Here is a 14042-nt window from a genome sequence, read left to right on the forward strand (position 1 = left end):
GAAGTGCATTCTTTCCCTCCTTCTGGCCTCAAAATCCACCTCTATTCCAACCGGTCCCCCCCCCCCCCCAAACCTCTTCACATATCAGCTCATATTTACTCTCTCTACCTTTATGTGTATGTTTCCTCCATAGAATGTATAAGTTATACAAAGGATGTATAAGCCCATCTAAGACATGGAGGACTATATGGGCTGTCAAAATGTAGCTCTCTCCAGAGGCTTCCATTGATATCCCTGGAATCTTGCCTACCTCTACCGAAGAGAGACTGTAATACCTACCTTGAAAGGAGCAGAAAGGCCATGAGTTTGCGTAAACTTTTATCCCCAGGCCCTGAGAGGAGTACTGGACTGGAAATACATTTGATCTTCATTATTTACAGATTTCCTATTTGCAACTTTGCCTGCTTGCTAACATTTATTTGTAACCCCAAAATCTGTGGTCTCAGTTTTATAATCCCTCTTCCACATTAACATAAGAGGCAAAAATTTGAGTCACCCTATGTCCACATTCTAGCTGAGGTTCAACAGCCTTCCGGACACCCTCTGCCTTCTTGTTTCAGTTTCATACTGTAAACAATTATCCTTTTTGTGATCTGTTGTGATAGTAATGGAATGTGATAGTAATGGCATTTAAAGATTCCCCTGTATTGGCTTGGTTTTCAAACTGATTGTGTTAAAACCCAGAGCTTGTTAATCCCACCTGTGGGATGGACTTGTTGATGTGAAAAGAAAGATCTGAACTGGGAGGAGCAGGTAAGGTGGATTTGGAGAGACAAGAGAGAGGCAGAAGAACTTTTTTGGAAGCAGCACCTCGTGGAGGAGAGAGAGACTGAGAAGGATTGCTGGGGCCACTTTGAATCGCCCTGGACTTTTGAGACCTGCCCCCTGAGCTGCCAAGGACTGAGGAGACATGGCTGTTTTGCTGGTACTTTGTCTGTTTTGATGTTCTTTTGCCAGATTTGTCCACTGGTGAAAGACAGTCCTTTTGTTGAAGAAGTCCTGGAACCTGGCTGTTAGCTAAGAAGCCCTGAGACTGTCCTGCAGACAGAGAGTGAATACTGTCCACCAGTGAAGGACAGTGCTGTTGTTGCAGGGGTCTGGAGACTGTCCTGCAGACAGAGTGAATACTCTCCACTGTACAGTCTCCAGACCCCTGCAACAACAGCACTGTCCTTCACCAGTGGACAGTATTCATTCTGTCTACAGGACAGTCTCCAGACCCCTGCAACAACAGCACTGCCCTTCACCGGTGGACAGTATTCACTCTCTGTCTGCAGGACGGTCTCAGGGCTTCTTAGCTAACAGCCAGGTTCCAGGACTTCTTCAACAACAGGACTGTCTTTCACCAGTGGACAAATCTGGCAAAACAACATCAAAACAGACAGACAAAGTACCAGCAAAACAGCCATGTCTCCTCAGTCCTTGGCAGCTCAGGGGGCAGGTCTCAAAAGTCCAGGGTGATTCAAAGTGGCCCCAGCAATCCTTCTCAGTCTCTCTCTCCTCCACGAGGTGCTGCTTCCAAAAAAGTTCTTCTGCCTCTCTCTTGTCTCTCCAAATCCACCTTACCTGCTCCTCCCAGTTCAGGACTTTCTTTTCACATCAACAAGTCCATCCCACAGGTGGGATTAACAAGCTCTGGGTTTTAACACAATCAGTTTGAAAACCAAGCCAATACAGGGGAATCTTTAAATGCCATTACTATCACATCTGTTAAACCCCTTTTTTTGTTTTTACCATTTTTGTGGTTTTTGTTGGTGATTGCACTGTTCAAAATGGCTCCCAAGTATGGTGCTGTCCAGTGTTCCTAAGGACAAGAAGGCTGTGATGAACCTTAGGGAGAAAAGATAGGAGTTGGATAAGCTTCCTTCCAGACATATTCAGTGATATTGACCATAAGTTCAGTGTTAATGAGTCAACAATAGATAAGTCCAGAAAAAGGAAAGAGAAATTCATTAATATGTAAATGACGCAGCTCTGGAAAGTGCTAAAGTAAATGATGTGTTCAGAGTCTCTCAGAACCTAACCCTATATTGCCTCTAGGAGCAATGGTTCAGGATTTGCTAATTCTTTCTTCACAGTAACTTTATAGGCTACAACTACCATGAATGATGAGAACTAAGTGTATATCTGCCTGCCTGAATGTTGGTGTACAGGGTACAGTAATTTTAAAACAAAAGCTGCTTCCTTTGTCACTAGCCTTTAAGCAAAAAAGACATCCCCAAACTTACTTCTGTCAGCTTGGCTCCTTCCCACCAAATACAAAGACTGGTTACACAAAGACTATACAAAATATTGAATAGCAAGTGAGCAAAACAGCAAAAAATAAAAAAATAAATCGATGGTGATACAAATTAGAATGAACAAGAAAAATAAACAAGAATGAATGAATGAATGATTTCTTCTGATGGAATCAAAATAATATTTCAGCTTGAACCAAGAGAGAAAAATCCTGATCTCACCTAGCAGGAAATTCACTCTCCAAGTGTCTGAGAAGGCAAGGTAGAAACTGGGAATATGTTCAGGAGCTGCTTCCCCTACATCCAAAGTTTTCAAAGTTTTTCTCTCCAAATTGGAGAGTTTCCCAGATTTCTAAATCCATGAGTTTCTCTGGAAGAATACATTTCTTCCCCAAAGCTCTTGCTTCAAATCTACTACTCCTGCTGGCATTCAGGATCCTGTCATCATTCGAGTATTAGAATACCCTCCTGCATAATATCCCAGGTTAGGAATGCAAGTTACAAATATATATGCCTGGAAGGCAGGAACCAACCACTTCATTTTTGTCTTTTGATCTCTAGTATTTAGCCCTGTGCAGATCATGTAGTAGGTGCTTAATAAATAAATGATTTATTGATTCCTTAGTTCTAATGGATGATTCACCTACCTGCAATATTTTCAACACTGTACTTTACCACCATGACTCAGTTGCCTTCTCACCCTGCAGCTTCCCTCACTGTCTAAGGCCTTCCAATCCTGGAACATTCCTCCTCCATTTCAGCCCCCTTTTACTACTGGTGATTTTCACCTAGGAGCCTCCATTTTGGGCATGGGTCCAAGCTGACCATGTTTCACTCCCTTCTCAGGTGTGCTGCTTACTCTTCAGACTTCACCACCATCTCTCCCTTTTGGGGGGGAGCTATCTCCCCCATCTCCCCCCTTTTAAACTATTTTTATGAGTTGTCTTACCCCATTGGGATGTAAGTACCTTGAGGACAAAGACTTTCATTTTTGCTGTATTTGCATCCTTAGTGCCAGACACATAGTTAAGCACAGGGACTCCTACAGCCATCATCTTGGGAAACAATTGGACCAGCTTCCCCACCAACTCCCAGACAGCTGCCATATACAGGGCAGGCATTCCAGCCTACCTGAAGCAGCAAGGTTATCCTGAGGGAGATACAGGGGGAAGCATGTACAGGGTACCACCTTGACCACCATCTCCCCTCAGATCCAGATGGTCATAGCCCAAAACCCTTAGGCAAAGAACAATCATCTCGAAGTACAATAGTCAAAGTCTTCCACTCATGGGGCAGTCTTGATTAACTCAATCAGTCACTTATTTGGCAATCAATTACTACCGTGTTTCCCCGATAATAAGACACTGTCTTACTAATTTTTTGGACAGAAAAACACCAGAGGGCTTATTTTCAGGGGAGGGCTTATTTTAACGAACATTGACAGCAATTTTAATAAACAGGTAAATGTGAACAAAAAAATGTACCTTTATTCAATAAGCAAATCACTGGGGAAGAACACGATGACGCGCTCACTGCTGCAGCTCTGATTGGATGCAGCTTGGAGTGCGGCGTGCGTTTCATGGGGGGGGAAGGGACGGTGCATACAGAGGGTACCGTAATGTAGCGTGTAGCGCAGGGGATCACCTTCACTACAGTAGCAATCTCAATAGGGCTTATTTTAGAGGAATCTTACACAGTAAGGGGAGGGCTTATTTTCGGGATAGGTCTTATTATCAGGGAAACACGGTAAGTACCATACACAAACCCCTCCACCCCTAGGTCACTAGTAAACTACAATTTCATCATTACTCAGTACCCAGGGAGAGGTCTTTTCATCGGATACAAATATTTAAAAAAAGAAAAGAAGAGGAAAGAAAGAGGGGGGAGGAAGAGGGAAAGGGAGAGAGAAAGAAAAAGGAAGGAACAGAGGGAGGGAGGAAGGAAGGAACGAAAAGTCCCTGCCTTCAAGGGGCTTACCATCTAATGGTGGAATACAACACACAAAAGAAAACTTAAAAGTGAAGGAGGGAATGATTGGGGTGGAAAAATTAGAGAAGTTTTCAAAGTAGTACAGTCAGGTGAGAAATGAGATGTTCTGACCTGGGCTCCCTCCTTAAATGGAAATTTTGGAGTTTATGGCTTTACCCTCCAACTAAACACACATACACACACACACACAAAACCAAGTAGTATAAATTGGAGATATCAATCTTCTTTTTGTGTTCTACTATGTATTTGAAAATGTTTTTTTTTTCTGGTGTTTAAGTTCAAAATAAATATTTTTTTAAGAGTCAAGGCTGGCATTTGTAGAAAATAACTGAAGAAGAATGATACAATTCTTTTAGACTACCACTCAGTGGCAACTGTCATTTAAATAAGGAATACATGGGGCGGCTAGGTGGCACAGTGGGTAAGAGCGCCAACCCTGGAGACGACCCAGGATCTGTAACGGCTTCAGATAGGCCTCAGATACTTAACACCCACACAAAATAACTGGCTGTGTAAACTTGGGCAAGTTACTTAACCCCAATTGCTTTAAAAATAAATAAGGAATACATGATAAACTAACTGCCATGGTCAGGCATAAAATTTAGCAACCCAAGAGGAAATCTTTGTTGCCAGTAGAAAGGTATTAGCATATGTGGACTTTAGATGAGAAGTTCCTTGGATTTGTGTTTGGAGTTGGGTTTCCCCCAGCTCTCTGAGCAAGAAAGGGGCTTATAATCTCAGATCAGTGAATAGAGTGAAGGGGGTAAGGAAAGGAAAAGGGGAGTAGTTCCCAAAGGGACTAGTGGGGAAGTAGTTCCCAGGGTCTAGAGAAAGGTTGTAGGACTATGGATGGCTTTCTATTCTGTCTGTACAGTTCTGTGGCCTGGTGTCTTAGATTAGCTAGTAGAGAAGGGAGCAGTATAGCTATTCAAAATACCTCTTCCCAAGATGTGTCAAAAATTTCTCCTTTAATACAAAAGAACTGTTCCATCTCCAATGTACAATAGAGGTATTTTTGTTTTGTAGTTCTCAAGTATTCCAAGGCCAACCACTGTTGGCTGGATGAGATAGTGAGAATACCACCAGAAGGCTCATTCTTATCTTAGCTTACAATAGAAACCTACTATATACAAGAACTAGAGTCCTACAAAAAAATTACTTCATTTGGGCTGAGCTGAACATAATTTCAATTTTGGAAACAAGGAGAGATCTTCTCAACAGTTTAAGGATTCTAGGCAAAACAGTGAAATTGTGTAGGCAAATAGAAAACAAAGTATCCTGAGGAAGTTTTCTTGATTCAAATGAGTTTGACCAATGTCAAGGAGAACTGTCCTGGAGTTTGCTTTTGCAAAGGAGAATGATAGTGCCTTTATTGTAAATAGTTACAACAGGCAATATGGTGGAGTAGAGACAGCAGCAACCCAGCCAAACTTTCCCAACATTTCCCTCCAAACAACTTTAAAATAACATCTCAAATCAAATTCTGGAATGGTAGAGCCGACAAAAATTTTGGGAGAGACATTTTTCCAACCCAAGACAACTTAGACAGGGGTGGGGTACTCGAAACAGTTTGGATTCGGTCAAAGGGCCTCACTTATGAACCTAGAAGGCCACATGTGCCTGATAGGAGGTAAGAAGGATAGTTCTGTGACACTGGAGTAGAGAGGCTGGCTAGGAGCCCAACCCAGCAGTGACACCAGCTGTGGATGTCGGAGGAAACAAAGACAACAGAGCTACAGCAGCAATTTGGGGAGTTCTTACCACCCAAAGACAAAAAGGGCATTGGATAAATGTTCAAAAAGAGATTACAGGGGACCCTGAGCTGACACTGGATGCACAACCCTGTTGCATTGTCCATAGGCAGTTCCAGGTCGAAGTTTCAGGACAGAGAAAAGCACTGGTACTTGTGGCTGCAGAAGAGCAGAGACCCTTCCTGGGTAAAGACTAGAGCACAGATGAGGAGAGCAGTGACCACTACCTTGGAAGCATTGAAAACTAGCCCACAGAATTAGCTCTGAAAACAGCAATGGGGAAAAAGCCTGAAGCTTGAGATAGTGCCCCCAACCCCATGCTAGATACAAAGCCCAACTTTAAAATAAAGTTAAAAGTCAAGACATAAGCTAGAAAAATGAGCAAATAAAGAAAATCTAACCATAAAAAGCTAGTATGGTGACATGGAAGACAGAGACACAAACTTAGGAAAAGACAACAACATGAAAACATCCACAAGGAAAGCCTCAAAGGTAAAAAAAAAAAAAAAGAATATAAACTGGATACAAGATGAATAAGAATTCCTGGAAGAGCCAAAGAAAGAGATGAGTGGTAAAGGAAAAATTGGAGAAAGAAAGAAGAGTGATGCAAAAAAATTATGAAAATAGAATTAACTTGGTAAAAGAGACACATAAAGAAAATAGTTATAGCTTTTCCCATTGGATTCCACATGTGAGATGAATAGGATTTGTACAAAGATTCTAATGTTAAGGAGAAAAAGGCTTCAATTAATCAATCTGTCTACTTATGCATGCATGTGTTCTATTCTCTAGAAAACTATAACAATTCTATTATGTTCATAGAAGAAGGCTGGCATTCACAGTTGCAAAGATCCTAAACAGGAAAAACACATTGACAGGAATACTGAACTACAAAAACCATTTATCATGAACAGAAGGTACCATCATCTTTCCCATGTTCTCAAACTCAGTCATCTTCTACACTTTCCTCCTTCAACCCCCCAACATCTAATCAATTGCTATTTTTATCCATTCTGCTTTCATAACATCTGTCGTACCTGCATTCACATAGGCACCAATCCTAATTCAGGCTGTCAATTATCTGTCACTTGACTATATAATAGCCTCTCTATTGGTTTTCCTGAGTCCACACAATTGGTACCTCTAAACCACAGTTCTAACTATATCCCTCTCCTGCTCAAGAAGCCTTTGTGGTCCCCTTTTGCCTTCAGGACAAAATAAAAACTCATGTGTTTGACATTTTAAGCTCTTTAAGATCTGACAACAACCAAATTTTTTTCAGACTGAATTTACATTATTCTCACCCAGGCACTCTACATTCTGGCCACACTGGTCTGTCTGATTTTTGTTCCCAGTACAGGATATTTTGTTTCCCACCTCAGCCTTGGCACTGGCTGTCCCCGTGCCTACTATGAACTTCCTCTTCACCTCAAGCTAGTAGAATCCCTACCATCCTATTACTGCTAAGCTTAAGCACCATCTACTATGTCTCCTGGGCGCAGTAGACAAAAGTGCAAGGCCTGGAGTTAGTAAGACTCATCTTTCTGAGTTCATACCCAGGCCTCAGACACTAGCTGATACTGGTAAATCACTCAACCCTGTTTGCCTCAGTTCCTTTTCTGTATAAAATGAGCTGGAGAAGGAAATGGCAAACCACTCCAGTATCTTTGCCAAGAAAACACCAAATGGGGCCATGAAGAGTCAGACAGGACTGAAAAATGTCTCACCAGCTATGTCTGCCGCTCTAAAATTATGTCACATTTATTTTGCATTTACTTCTCTGTGTTGGGGATGTATGGAGTGTTCAGGGAAGAGCGGCATCTCTGGTATGAGGGCTTGCGCTGCTCATTCACCCTTGGTGTCTACCTTGTCACCCAATGTCACCTGCGGCTCTGAGAAGCTATAGCATGCACAGCAGCCACACACTGGTAAAAACTGTCTTGGCAGACAGACTAAACCAAGTTGAAGGTAACCAACAGGTCTCAAACCCATCAGTTAGTTAGGGGGATGTCTACCCCAAGCATGTGAAGACTGCCAAAGCAGAATAGATGGATGAGAACAATTTGTTCCAAAGGCCATGAAGGTGGCTAAAGTAGGTGGTGTGGAGCACTTAGAGCAGGCCTGCACAACCTGCTACCTTCCTTTACTTTTTTTTTTTTTTGCCTTTTGGAGGGCAATTAAGGTTAAGTAACTTGCCCAAGGTTACACAGCCAGTTTTTTTTTGTGTGGGTGTTAAGTGTCTGAACCAAACTTGTATCCTCCTGACTCTGGGGCCTGTGCTTTACTCACTGCACCACCTAGCTGCCCCCACTTCCTTTACATTTTTTGAGGGTCATCCAAAATCCTTTGGCCTGCTGCAAGCAGCCTGTAGGCCCCAGGTTGTGCAGGCCTGACTTAGAGATTGGTCAAACATTGAAGACACTAAGGTCACCTACTACATCCCTGCATCGTTCTGACTTTTGCCCTGCCACTGGACTTCAATGACTCTGGAAAAAATACAGCATAGAAACATGCAAACATCTCCAATGTACATCAAAGATAAAACACTTTTTGTATAAAAAGGCTAAGGGTAGGAAATCTTAGTATGTGTTTTGACCCAAGCTATAAATTAAAAAAATGGTGCTGACCTGCATTGATAGGAGTATCTTCATCAAGGAATTCCTTATACTAATGAAGTCCCACAGGAAAGTGTTTTAGGCAGAGCCAAGGTGGTGGAGTAAAAGCAGGAACTTGCTTGAGCTTGTTCCCCAATCACCTCTAAATACCTGTGAAAAATGACTCCAAACAAATTTTAGAGCTACAGAACCAACAAAATGACAGAATGGAACATCTCCAGTGGAAGACAGTCCCCAGGCTGACAAGGAAGGGTCTATCATGCTGGGCTGGGAGCAGAGCACAGTTCTGCAAGAGCTGGCCAGCACAGACCAGGTAGAGCAGGTCTCAGGGGACTGAATCACTGGCAGCTGTGGCAGCTTCCAGACTTCTCAACCCACAAACACCAAAGACAAAGTAAAAGATCAGGGGGGAATCTCTGTTGGACCTGGGTGAGAAAAGAGCACAGTCAGACCCCAGCTCCAGGGTTGTGGCAGTAGCAGCAGCTTTGGAAGCTTCAGGCCCACAGATGGTGGGGGGATCAAGCAGCTGATCAGAGGGCAATTGTAGGGATCTCTTTGCTAGGGCTGAGGCAGGATTCTCTTGATTTGCCTTGCTTGGATCTGGGTCACAGTCTTGGGTGGTAGTCTTGGGGTGAGGAGGAGGGCTGGCCTGGCAGAGCTAGTGGTGGCTGTGGAGAGGAAGTCCTCCTCATAGTTCTGAGTCAGAAAAGAGTGCTTGTGATCACTCACAGACCAGACCACCAGCCAGGAGAGGAATAAACACCTCTCCTTTGATCATACCACCTTATAAGAACAGAAAATTTACAGGTGCCTAGAAGTAGCTCTGACAACAGCTATGCAAAACCCCAGAAATTTAGGACAGAGCACTTTCTACTCTGGAAGCAGAGTCCTAACTTAGCAAAGAGCTCAAAAATCAAGTAATTGGCTGGGAAAATGAGTAAACACAGGGAAAAAATCAGACTATAGAATCTTTCTTTGGTGATGAAGAATAAATCATACAGCCAGAAGAACACAACAAAAGTCAAAACTCCTGTATCAAAAGCCTCTAAGAAAAATATGAATTGGTCGCAGGTCATGGAGGAACTCAAAAAGGATTTTGAAGATCAAGTAAAAAAAGTAGAGGAAAAATTGGGAAGAGAAATGAGAGTGATGCAAGAAAATCATGAAAAACAAGTCAACAGCTTGCTAAAGGTGACCCCCCAAAAATACTGAAGAAAATACCTTAAAAAATAGAGTAACTCAGATTGGCTAAGATGACAAAACAGGAAAATGACAAATGCTGGAGAGGATGTGGGCAAACTGGAACACTAATGCATTGTTGGTGGAGTTGTGAACTGATCCAGCCTTTCTGGAAAGCAATCTGGAATTATGCCCAAAGGACTATAAATACTTTCATACCCTTTGATCCAGCAAAAAATAGAGTAACTCAAATGGCAAAAGAAGTCCAAAAAGTCAATGAGGAGAAGAATGCCTTAAAAAGTATTTTGACCATTGGTCAAATGGTCCAAAAGTTCACGGAAGAAAATAATTCCTTCAAAATTAGAATGGAACAAATGGAAACTAATGACTTTATGAGAAATTAAGATATTATAAAATATCTTATTAAAGAATGAAAAAATAGAAGACAAGGTGAAATACCTCATTGGAAAAACAACTGACCTGGAAAATAGATCCAGGGGAGATAATTTTAAAATTATTGGATTACCTGAAAGTCATGATCAAAAAAAGAGCCTAGACATCATCTTTAAAGAAATTATCAAGGAAAACTGCCCTGATATTCTAGAACCAGAGGGTAAAATAGAAATTGAAAGAATCCACCAATCATCTCTTGTTTATTTGTTTTTGGAGGTGAGAAGGCAGGGTAATTGGGGTTGTGACTTGCCTAAGGTCAAATAGCTAGTGTTAAGTGTTTGAGGTCATTTTGAACTCAGGTCTTCCTGACTGCAGGGCCAGTCCTCTACACACTGCACCACCTAGCTGCCCCCACTGATTGCCTCTTGAAAAGGACCCCCAAAAGAAAATTCCTAGGAATATTATAGCCAAATTCCAGAGTTCACAAGTCAAGGAGAAAATATTATAAGCAGTCAGGAAGAAACTAATCGAGTATTATTGAAACACAATAAGGATAACACAAGATGTAGTAGCTTCTACATTAAGGGATTGAAGGGCTTGGAATATGATATTCCAGAGGTCAAAGAAGCTAGGATTAAAACCAAGAATCACCAACCCAGAAAAACTGAGTATAATACTTCAGGAGGAAAAATGGAAATTCAATGAAATACAGTACTTTTAGGCATTCTTGATAAAAAGACCAGAGCTGAACAGAAAATCTGACTTTCAAATACAAGAATCAAGAGAAGCATGAAGAAGTAAACAGGAAAGAGAAATCATAAGGAAAGTTGAACTGTTTATATTCCTACATGGAAAGACGATATTTGTAACTCATGAGACTTTCCTCAGTATTACTAGAGTTGAAGGAAATATATGTGTGTGTGTGCATTTATATATGTGCATATGTATATATAGACAGAGGGCACAGGGTGAGTTGAATATGAAGAGATATCTAAAAAATAAAATTAAGGGGTGAGAGAGAACTATTTTGGGAGAAGAAGAAAGGAAAGATAGAATAGGGTAAATTACCTCACATAAAAGAGGCAAGACAAAGAAATTACACTGGAGGGGAAGAACAGGGAGGTGAAAGGGAATGAGTCAACCTTACTCTCATTGAATTTGGCAAGGAGAGAATAACAAACACACTCAATTGGGTATCTTACCCTACGGGAAAGTAGGGAGGAAGGGGATAAGAGAGGGGGATGACAGAAGGGAAGGCAGTTTGGGGGAGGGGATAGTCAGAAGCAAAAACTTTTGAAAAGGGACTGGGTCAAAGGAAAAAAATAGAATAAATGGGGGGCAGGATAGGATGGAGGGAAATATAGTCTTTCACAATATGGCCACTATGGAAATGTTTTGCATAACTACACATGTATAACCTATATTGAATTGCTTGTCTTCTCAATGGGGGTGGGTGAGGAGGGAAGAAGATTCTCTAATCTGGAACTCAAAGTTATAAAAGCAAATGTTAAAAAAAATGTTTTTACATACAACCAGGAAATAAAATATACAAGCAATGGGGTATAGAAATTCATCTTGCCCTACAAGAAAGTAAGGGGGAAGGGTACTGGGGCCAGCGCAGTTGGTGGGCTAGCAAGTGGTGAGAATAACGAGATGGGGGTGTAATCAATAGTCTGTTTATTACAGGACCATTTCATACAGAACCAAAGATGCAAGGAACTCACAGTTTTTATGCCCCCCCAAGCAGAATGTAGACACCCCCAAAGAATGCAGACAATGTAGAAAGATCCTACATCCCCTTGCTTAAAGGTTAGTTACTTATTAAGGTATTATTCCAGGACCATATCCGGAGGCATAAACAAAAAGATTACACGCCCTCTTGCTATCTGCCCAGTAACCTTTGCAGATAACTGTAGAGGACAGGGGAATGTATCTATCGAGGTCAAGGGACCCCAAAACGTTCCCTTCGTAATACATCTTCTTGCTTGTCTGCCCTGTAGCCTTTCAAATAATAATATAGGAAAGGGGAACATTTCATTTAGCGAAGCTGAGAAACTTCTGAAAGTTCGCTACAGAAGGGGGGGGGGATAGGGAGGAACAGAAGAAAGGGCCATTTGGGGGAAGGGGTAATCAGTATGCTTGCCATCTTGGGGTGGGGGTAGGGGAGAGATGGGAAGAAAAATTGGAACTCAAAATCTTGTGGAAATGAATGTTGAAAACTAAAAATAAATAAATTCGGGGGGGGAAGGAGTTTAAAATCATATGGGACAGAGAGTATATAAAAATAGAATTAAAATCAGTTTTCAATTTCTCTTTACTCTTAGATCCTGGTAGTTCCATGAAGAAGACACTCCCAAGTTCCCAGCATTTTCCCTTCCCTCCTCTGCACTAGCCAGCTGACCTGACCTCTGTCTTCTGTCCCAACTCAAATTCCATCTTTACTGGAAGTCTTCCCCAGCCCCTCTTAAGTCTAGTGCCTTCCCTCTATTAACTATTTCCCATTTATCCTATATATAGCTTGCTTTGTATTTATTTGTTTAAATGTTGTCTCCACCACTAGACAGAAGTTCTTTGAGGGCAAGGGCTTCTTTTTGTATCCTCAATGCTTAGCACAGTGCCTGGCACACAGTAAGAGCTTAATAAATGATGTGTGTATATACAGCCTCTCAGTATAGAACATGAGTCCCTTCAGGGCAGGAATTGTTTCATTTTGCTAGTGCCTTCCCTCTATTATCCTCAATTTATCCTATTTATCTTGTTTGTTTTGTCTCCCTCAATTGGACCTTGAGCGCCTTGAGGGTGAGGGAGGTATTTTTGCCTTTTTAGCCTCAGAGCTCACAGTGCTCTGTAAGCACTTATAAAAATGCCTTTGGACTTCGAAATTAGCGCTTGGTGCACAAACACAACCTTCCACCCCAGGGGACTTGGAAGTCCTTCACACTTTCACTCCCCAGCGCAGTTTCATTTCCCCATTCGAAGGAAGATTACTAGAGAAACTCTCCTCTAGTCTTCTCCGGGAGTGGAGTGGGAGGCGTGGCGGTGAGGCTCCATAGCCAGCAGTCCCTCCCTTCCCCCCCCATAAAACGCAGCCGGCTTCGAAGCTTTGGCCCCTCCCACCTCCCCTCCCGCCCTGGCATTGAGCGCGTGCCCAGGCTCCGCCCCCCGCCCCTCCCCCGCCCCGTGCCCTCTCTCCCCACGCCCCTGCCGAGGAGCCTGGGAGGCCCTGAGCCTGAGGAGCCCGGAGCAGAGCGGGTCGGCTGACGTTCAGGGGCCCCGCCCCTGTTTGTGAGCACTCCAAGGCCTCCTCCCCAGCCTCAGGGCCCAGTCCGAGCGCAGGCCCTGCCTGAGGGCCCATGACTTGCGCAGGGCCTCCCGCCCGGCTTCAGAGCGAGCAGCGGGCCCCTCCTCGGCGGCCTCGGCCTTGGCTCCCGCTGCAGCGGAAGTTCGGACGGGAATACGAGCGGGAAGGGGCCGAGACGAGGGCGAGGCTCCAGCTGGGCCGGGATGGCCTCAGCCGAAGGCGCTCAAAAGCGGGGCCATACGCTCCCCGGAGCGCCTCAGAAGCCGGTCCCATGACGGAGCCCATTGTGATTTCGGATGACAGCGATGACGAGCCCTGTAGTCCCGGCCGAAGCACCGGCTCTGGCCGAGACTGCAGGGCCCTGCGGACCCCGACCCAAAGCGGACACCGGACCGGAGGAGCCGCATATACGTGCGGTTCCCAAGCTGTGGTGGTGAGTCCGGGCCCCCTCCCCGCCTCTTCATTCTTTTCTTCGCCCCCTTCTCCCCCGCCTTCTTCTCCTCCCCCTTCACCCCCTTCCCCCTTCCCCTCCTTCTCCCCCCTTCTCTTCCTTCTCTCCACTTCTCCTCCTCCCCCC

General features: G+C 43.5%; 1 protein-coding gene across 2 annotated transcripts in view; it reads left to right on the forward strand.

Moving 5' to 3' along the window:
- Positions 1-13356: 13356 nt before the first annotated feature.
- The window catches only part of SIMC1 (SUMO interacting motifs containing 1), a 27346-nt gene continuing 26660 nt past the window's right edge, over positions 13357-14042 (forward strand). For both annotated transcript variants that reach the window (XM_069077506.1, XM_069077507.1), the window contains exon 1: positions 13357-13898. In XM_069077506.1, coding sequence (XP_068933607.1) covers positions 13518-13898 — 381 coding nt within the window. In that variant the 5' untranslated portion in view covers positions 13357-13517. The remainder of the gene's footprint in view (positions 13899-14042) is intronic.

The sequence above is a fragment of the Petaurus breviceps genome, unplaced genomic scaffold (genome assembly GCF_028583685.1).
Source record: "Petaurus breviceps papuanus isolate PSGF00001 unplaced genomic scaffold, PetGlider_PUasm1.0 90994, whole genome shotgun sequence".
NCBI lineage: Eukaryota > Metazoa > Chordata > Mammalia > Diprotodontia > Petauridae > Petaurus > Petaurus breviceps.